The sequence below is a fragment of the Denticeps clupeoides genome, chromosome 8 (genome assembly GCF_900700375.1).
Source record: "Denticeps clupeoides chromosome 8, fDenClu1.1, whole genome shotgun sequence".
In the NCBI taxonomy this organism is placed as follows: Eukaryota; Metazoa; Chordata; class Actinopteri; order Clupeiformes; family Denticipitidae; genus Denticeps; species Denticeps clupeoides.
Genome location: NC_041714.1, coordinates 19,469,895 through 19,477,840, shown reverse-complemented (window position 1 = coordinate 19,477,840; position 7,946 = coordinate 19,469,895). Strand labels below are relative to the sequence as shown.

Below are 7,946 nucleotides of genomic sequence, written 5' to 3'. Positions count from 1 at the left end.
CCCACTGCTCACTAAGGGTGATGGTTAAATACAGAGGACACATTTCGTTGTGTCACCGTGTGCTGTGCTGCAGTGTAACACAATGACAATCACTTCACTGTCACTCTCACTTAGTAGTCACCAAAACTGCAATTCCACGTTCGACCACTAGTGAGCGCAAAGATTCCAACAAGTTCCAACTTCACATGTGAAATTAATAAAATATAAAATATTTTAAAAGATTCCAACAAGATCCAACTTCACATGTGAAATTAATAAAATATTAAATATTTTATAGCTGGACAGTGTAAATGATAAGGTGGCCTGAGAGCAATTCAATAAAAATCAAATCTGTATTGTTGTGACACACTGTTACATTCACAAAGTCAAATTTGGCCATGAGATTAATAAAATAAAATTTGAAAAACAATTAGGCATTTATGAAAATTAAAACCTGTGTTGATGTAAAGTGTAGTGGAGAATGTTTATAGCAGAATAATATGGTTGTCTAGAGTTGTTGATATATTTTGGGTTTTAAACTGTATGGCAAGTGACAGACACAAAAGCTAAATTTGTCCATAATCTGATGATAGGATTGCATTAACCTTAGGCTGAGAGAAAGTATTAATGCGATTTAGGAGTTTTATTAAAGCAGCGTGAATAGCTAAATTATTTTAATAATTCTGAACAGCTCCAACGGAAGTTCCAGAATAGAACCTCGGTTGTATGAATGGACGTGGTGTCCTTCACTGCGCCTTACTGAAATGAAACAGAAAAATCGATCGTACATCCATTTTAAGTCGCTGTTAATTAACTCGGCCTAAACCTTTTGCCTTTCGCAAAAACAAATGAGCAATGGAACGCGAGCAATAGTGACTAACGGCGGACCGACTGCGACGGGCTGCCCGCGGCACGCCACCGGGCGCCTAAAAGAACCCGGAAGGACCCGGAACGCCAACCCGGCCGAGTTATCTGGCCGCCTCGGCCCTCGGTGCCGGGATAAGATGGAGGCGGACATCCTCGACTCCCTGGAAGATCTCGGGTGCGTTATGCTGCTGCTGCCGCCGTACGGGACGTCCGTCCTGGTTCCGTGTCCGGCGAAACCCGGACCCTCTTATAACGGATTCTGCCGGTTTTTTTAAACATGTTTCTGGACGAGTTGGCGTTTTTTTATCGACACTCCGGGATCTTTCACTTTAAATTTCATCCGGTTCAGCTAAAAAAGGCCCGTTGAGAACGGCACGCCGTGTGGACGCAGCCTTTTACAGCATTTACAATCAGTAGTTACAGGGACAGTCCCGCCCCTGGAGACACTCAGGGTTAAGTGTCTTGCTCAGGGACAAGTGGGGTTTGAACCTGGGTCTTGTGGTTCATAGGCGAGTGTGTACCACCCTGCTATCACGGATCAGATCCACGTAGATCCGTGGTCTTGGGTCGTGAGTGGAATAAACCTGCTCTGCTCTGGATTTGAACGTTCTGCGATGTGCTAAATGTTGTGGTGCGATATATTGTGGTGCCCAACTTAGTTATGTCCATAAAAGCAAGAGTTTGTCTGAACTTGGTCGTTCCTGATCTTGTTTTACCAGGTTTATCACACACGCTGACTCTCACCCGACCTTTAACCAGAGAGAACGAGCACCACCCCGTGGATAAAAAAAAAAGATATATTATTGTACTGAAAAGTTAGTTTTTTGTTTTTTTTTGCATATAAAAATATTGATACTTGATCAGTACAAAACCACCATGTAAAGCACAGCACACGGTGACACGGAAAAATGGGGTTAACCACCACCCTCTGTGAGCAGTGGGCACCTTGACAGGCGCCCAGGGAGCAGTGTGTGGGGACGGTGCTTCACTCAGTGGCACCTTGGTGGATCAAACCAGCAACCTCCTGATACCTGGGCCACTTCCTTACCCACTAGGCGGCCACCACCCCGCCCCATACCAATATTACACTGTATCGACATTTGTTTTAATTTCCCCGCCTGTACTGTAAAGGTTGTGACGTGCGCTTGGTGTTGTAGGTATCAGGCTCCCCTCCTGGAAGATGGTGCCCTTCAAGCCGCGGCGAACGGAGGGGCGGAGTCGCCGGAGTTCACTAAACTCTGTGCCTGGCTCGTCTCCGAGCTGAAGCTCTACACCAAGCTGGAAGAGGATGTGCACGCCACTAACTGTGAGTTGACGTTGCACGGAGGAGGAAACGAGGGCCAGTCTTCTCCGCCTTCTCGTTGCACGGTGTCTTTGTGTCTTGCAGGCCCCAGTGAAGCAGTGAGCTTTCAGCTGGAGGTGAGCGGCCTGCTGGCGGAGCTTTCGTGCCCGTACGCCGCCCTCACCACTGGGGATGCCACGCAGCGACTCCTCAGTCGAGCCAACTGTTTATTGCTGTTAAGTAAGAACAGATTAAGTATACATACCACATATCATCCCAGGCCTAAACAATATTTCTAGAGCCCCTTCAGATTCAAAATGTATGTTTAATTTTATGTTTTTAAAATTTATGTTTTTAACCTAAAATATGGTAGGGTGAAAAAACAGGTAGGGTGAAGGTGTCCAAGTGAGTGAAGTGATAGTAAAAAGTAAAAAATTTGTGAAAGGATTCTGGGGGGGATTGAGTCCAGAAGTGATTGAAAGTGAAAGAGCATTAAAAAGTGTGTTAGAGTTCTATGAAGTGTTGTGTATGTTGAGAGCCCGTATAGCCACGGTTCAGGGTTCCTACAGTCATTAAAATCCTGCGAGATCTGGAATACAAAATAAACGTATAAATTCTGGAAATCTGACATCGTATATAGTAGTACTGCGCAAGAAATGTTTTGTTCTGGGTTTACAACTACAACGTTTAAAACCGGCGCAGGTCTGTAGTGTCTTTGCTGGCTTTACATCTCGTGGTGCTGTGTGCGTCGCTTACATATTCCAGCACCTCCGCAGCCGCGTGTCTCGTAAATTACGGCTGACTATCTACGCCTGTTCATGACTGGCTACGTTTTACTCGGGGCGCAGGGGAGAAACGCTGTCGTTTCAAGGCTTTCACAAGTTTAGTTTAATTTTTTCTGGTAAATTTGACTTTTTTCACATTTGCACAGAAATGTCAGAGATCGTATAGCCATGAAAAAATGCCTTGGAGCAATTGAAAAATCTAGTAAAAAAAGTGCATGAAAAAAGCCATGTTTAAGATGCAATGAGCTTTTCTTTTCTCAGCTTTTCTGATTTCGGAGTTGGAAGCGTCCAGAATGCTCCTGGTTAACCAGCCGCAGAAGAAGATGCAGGAAAGTGGCGGCAGTAAAGTCTTTCTTGAGCTGAAGGGGATCTGCATGGCTCTGGGCATGTCCAAGCCCCCTGCCAACATCACCATGTTTCAGTTCTTCAGCGGAATCGAGAAAAAGGTGCGGGCGTCCGCTCTGCTGCCCCCCGTTTTTTTGGTTATTTATTGTGACTGAGGGAACGTTTTCTTGCATGTAGCTAAAGGAAGCGCTGTCCAAAGTCCCTCCGAACCACGTGGGAGGACCGCTCTTGAAGAAGCCACTGGGACCACTTCACTGGGTAACGTCACCTTGACGGACGGCATGTGACACTTGCAAAACGCACAACTTACTTCCCACGTCCACAGGAGAGAGTCGAGGTCGTCAACCAGGCGCTGGTGAATGAGTACGAAGTTCGGCGAAAGATGCTGTTAAAACGTCTGGACGTTACTGTACAGTCCTTCGGTTGGTCGGACAAAGCGAAGGTGAGGGGGGCTTCTAGGCACTCTCGGCCTTTTCAAACTCCACGAGTAATAGTTTTTGAATGCGAAATGAACGTATAAAGTTATTGGATTGACACGTGAATGTATAACAGAGTTCATCGTTTAAAGCTAGCGCAGGTCTGCTTTTAAAGGCTGTGTAAATTACTGCTGCTGATCTACGCCCGAACCTGATTGGGCCCGCTTTACTCTGGTTTGGAACCGGAGGAAGAAACACCGTGTTTAAGTTGAGCTCTTCAGGGTTCCAGTAAATGTATTTTTTTTTTTCGACTTCTTGTGAAGTTCTTTTGTAAAAACGTGCGAGAACCCCGCTTATAGGCTCCCGCGTTCTGCGTTGCAGACTCACTCCGAGAAGCTGGCGAAGGTCTACCCTCCCCTGCGCGCCACCCTGGCTACCAAGTCGGTGGTGTCTGTGGCTCACCTGTTCGCGGCTCGGGAGGACCTGTCCAAGATCATGCGCACCAGCAGTGGCAAGATAAGGGAGAAGACCGCCTGTGCCATTAATAAGGTGGGAGGGTAACACACTCGCCTACGAACCAGGAGACCCATGTTCAAACCCCCACTTACTACAACCGTGTCCCCAGGGGGACTGTCCCTGTAAATACTGACTGTATGGCGTCCTGCTTTTTCACCTCCAGGTTCTTATGGGACGTGTTCCCGACCGAGGCGGACGGCCGAATGAAATCGAAGCTCCGCCCCCCGAGATGCCGACCTGGCAGAAGAGGCAGGACGGCCCATCTGGAGGGGGGGGTGATGGGCGTCACTATGGTGGCAGAGGAGGTGGTGGCAGGAGCGGGTATGACCACTACTCTCATGGTGGCAGAGGAGGTGGTGGAGCTTATGAAAGAGGAGGAAGGGGAGGTGGAGGAAGAGGAGGCAAAGTCCAGGGAGGCTGGTCTGATGGAGGTGGTGGTTACCAGGGTAACTACCAAGATGGAGGTGGATACCAGGGGGGTGGAGGAGGGAGAGGAGGCTACCAAGGTGGTCACCAAGGTGGTCCCAGCTACCCCGGAGGGGGATACCAGGGTGGCGGAGGAGGGCACCAGTATGAAAACCATCAGCATGAGAGAGGGGCTCGTGGTGGGCGTGGAGGTCGGGGAAGAGGTGGCGGTGGAGGCTGGGGAGGGAGGGGAGGCCAGAATTTTAACCAAGGAGGACAATTCGAGCAGTTCTTCCAGCAAGGAGGCCACCAGTACAACCAGTCGGGGTTTGGCCAGAGCAGGCATTATGCCAGCTGAGAGGGAGGCCTGGGTGTGGACTGGAGCAGTCGAGGACCACGCCTTAACCTCTCTGCCTATGAGCACTGAAAGAAGAATTCTGCAGTCCTGAGGTCCCTCCTCTGCATGTGTGGTTCATTGCCCATCACGCCTTGTGGTCGTTCTTGGTCAAATGTTCATTTAAAAGTGCATAATGTAGGCTGTGTAAATGCTGCATACCACCCTCGTGCCATGGAAAGGAGTGGCAATCTGCCGTGAGCAGCGGGGTCAGGCCCCGCCTTCCTTATAAACTTGGTACAGATGAAGCCTTATTCTGAAAGTCCCTGTGTTGGAGTGTTTGAAGATTTCCGGCGGACAACATACAATGTTTGTTCAAGAAATATTGATTTTTTTTTTTTTCCTTGAAAATGAAAAATTCACATTTAAAATGTTTAAGCGTTACAATTTCAAACCAGTTTGGCTGTTAAATGTGTGAAATATTGTTTTTGGTTTTTTTGCAAAATTATTTTGTTGCAAAATAATTTTATTTAAATTAAATGAGACCCCATACAGCCGATTGTTGTGTACATTCTTTGAACGTGGAAATGTCTGAGTGTATGAATTAGCAATAAAGTATTAATGTAATCACATTGCTCCCCCTCCCCTTTTTTAAGAAAACCAACAGGGCAGTGGTGGACTAGTGAGTAAGGAAGTGGACCTATAATCTGAAGGTGGCCGGTTCAAATCCCGAACTGCCACGGTGCCACTGAGCAAAATACTGTACCCACACGCTGCTCCCCAGGCACATTTCATGCCATTGGAGGTTAAATGCATTTTGTTGTGTGCTGTGTATCACAATGACAAACTAATTCACTTAAACTGCAAATGTGTTGTAAATGGTGATGTAAAACAGAACTGTGTTAAAGCCACAATATGGTTTTCCTTTTAATTTAATGTGAATAATGACATAGTCATTATTCACTAGTCCAGCATTCCATAACATTTAAATCAAACATATATTATGTCACCTAGGTTGTCCCCCGGGGCCATTGTTGTACTCGGCATCTACCATAACCACTCAGTACCATCTGACTCTCTGAGCTACTCTACATCCTGGTTCCTGGCAATGAGCTGCTGCCAGCATGAAATGTACCAGACGGTCACCACCGATCTTCAAATGGACCAGTAGCATTTTAATGGACACGCAGCGTAGACCGCAACGCTGGACTGAAACCTACACTGCATGGTCAAGTACCTCCAAACATGGACAGAAGCTCCATACTGCACTTTGGACTTTCCTACCTCTACACCTGTTGGACTATTTGCACTGACACATATTTCAGGCTCACTCTACCCTGGAAGGGGGGGGGGGTTCTCTCTGACACTCCTTCCCATAGGTTTTTAGTGGAGTCCTTGTTTCTATTACAGCAGTATTTGCATATTATTTATCAACCACGCTTCTCTGACGGTACAAGCGAGGATGCGGGACGTCTGAATCAAGGCATAACATTTCTTAAGAAACATTTTATTTTATCATATAGAATATTACCACATTTTTGTGTTCGACAAATAACGTTATTCATGTTACAGGTCAGAGCATCTGTCTTCCCAACCACATCCCACAGGAAGGTACAGATACGGTACTGACAACTATATTGTATCGGTGGCAGCCAATAGGGCTGGCCTAATTAGCATAAGGGCCGCCTCTGGGCTTAGTGAGTGAAGGTTGTACCCACCGTTAGGGTGAGTGTTGGGGGATTTAGTGGGCTTTTGCCTGGTACTTGTGAGTAACTGGAGCAGGCAGTTGAGTGAATACCGCTCCTGTTGCCCTGCAATTGACTTCTTGTGCTGGTACCTGGTTCTAAATGCCTCATGCAGACTCTCCACTGGTGTCCCTCAAGGCTCAGTGCTAGGTCCTCTCCTTATCTCCCTCTACACGAGACCACTTGGTGAGGGCATTTCCTCACATGGATTATCCTACCACTGCTATGCCGACGACGCACAACTTATCTCCTCTTTTCCTTCCTCTGATCTACATGCTGCCTCCATACTCTCTGCATGTCTAACCAACATCTCATCTTGGATGGAAGCCCATCACCTCAAACTCAATCCCACCAAAACTGAACTAATATTCATTCCAGGTGATTCTTCATCACATCAGGATCTTGTTATTTACCTGGACAACTCACAGCTCTCTCCTTCTACAACAGCCCGCAACCTTGGAGTAACAACCAACTTTCCTTCTCGACTCACATCAGCAATCTTTCCCGCTCATGTAGATTCCTTCTCTACAATATCGGACGAATCCGCCCTTATCTGTCAACACAGGCCACCCAGATACTGGTTCAATCCTTAGTAATCTCACGACTGGATTACTGTAACTCCTTTCTAGCTGGTCTACCTCTATGTACCATCCGACCACTACAACTCATACAAAATGCAGCAGCACGACTGATCTTCAACCTTCCCAAGTTCTCCCACACCTCCCCTCTGCTACGTTCCCTCCACTGGCTCCCAGTAGCTGCACGCATCAGGTTCAAAATACTGATGCTGGCCTACAAAGCCAAACATGTAGTAGCACCTCACAGCCCTTATTACACCTCGCACTGCACCTCGTATACTCCGAGCCTCCAGTACTGCTCGCCTGGTCCCTCCATCTCTGAAGGTAAAAGGAAGACTCTGTAAGAATGGATATCGCGGGAGCCTGCTTTGTCTTGCATAACAGATGTCTGCAGGGGGAAGTGTAACATTCCTGTGTCGACGGTTGTGGGTGAAGATTCGACACCCCGGTTTTTACATGTCTTTTGTCCGACGTCAACGTGCGAAGTATCAGCCGTCAGGACCGCCCACCCTCTTTGTCTTCACCAAATGGGAGGCACCGGGGGCGTGACATCAGAAACAACAGGTTCTGATTGGCCAGTGACAACTTCCTGTAGGCCAGTGACAACTTCCTGTAGGCCAGTGACAACTTCCTGTAGGCCAGGGGTATAAAAGCCTGCGCACATGTGGAAAAGGGCTCGGAGCTATCTTGCTCA

The 7,946-nt window shown here is 47.4% G+C and overlaps 1 protein-coding gene across 1 annotated transcript; it reads left to right on the top strand.

The window, feature by feature from the left end:
• Positions 1–926: 926 nt before the first annotated feature.
• fam98a (family with sequence similarity 98 member A) lies at positions 927–5,561 on the top strand. Its single transcript, XM_028989548.1, has 8 exons — positions 927–1,021; positions 2,004–2,152; positions 2,234–2,368; positions 3,175–3,359; positions 3,436–3,516; positions 3,584–3,700; positions 4,056–4,223; positions 4,354–5,561. The coding sequence occupies exons 1-8, from the start codon at positions 984–986 to the stop codon at positions 4,951–4,953; spliced, it is 1,473 nt and encodes a 490-aa protein (XP_028845381.1). The 5' UTR covers positions 927–983; the 3' UTR covers positions 4,954–5,561.
• The last annotated feature ends 2,385 nt before the right edge of the window (positions 5,562–7,946 follow it).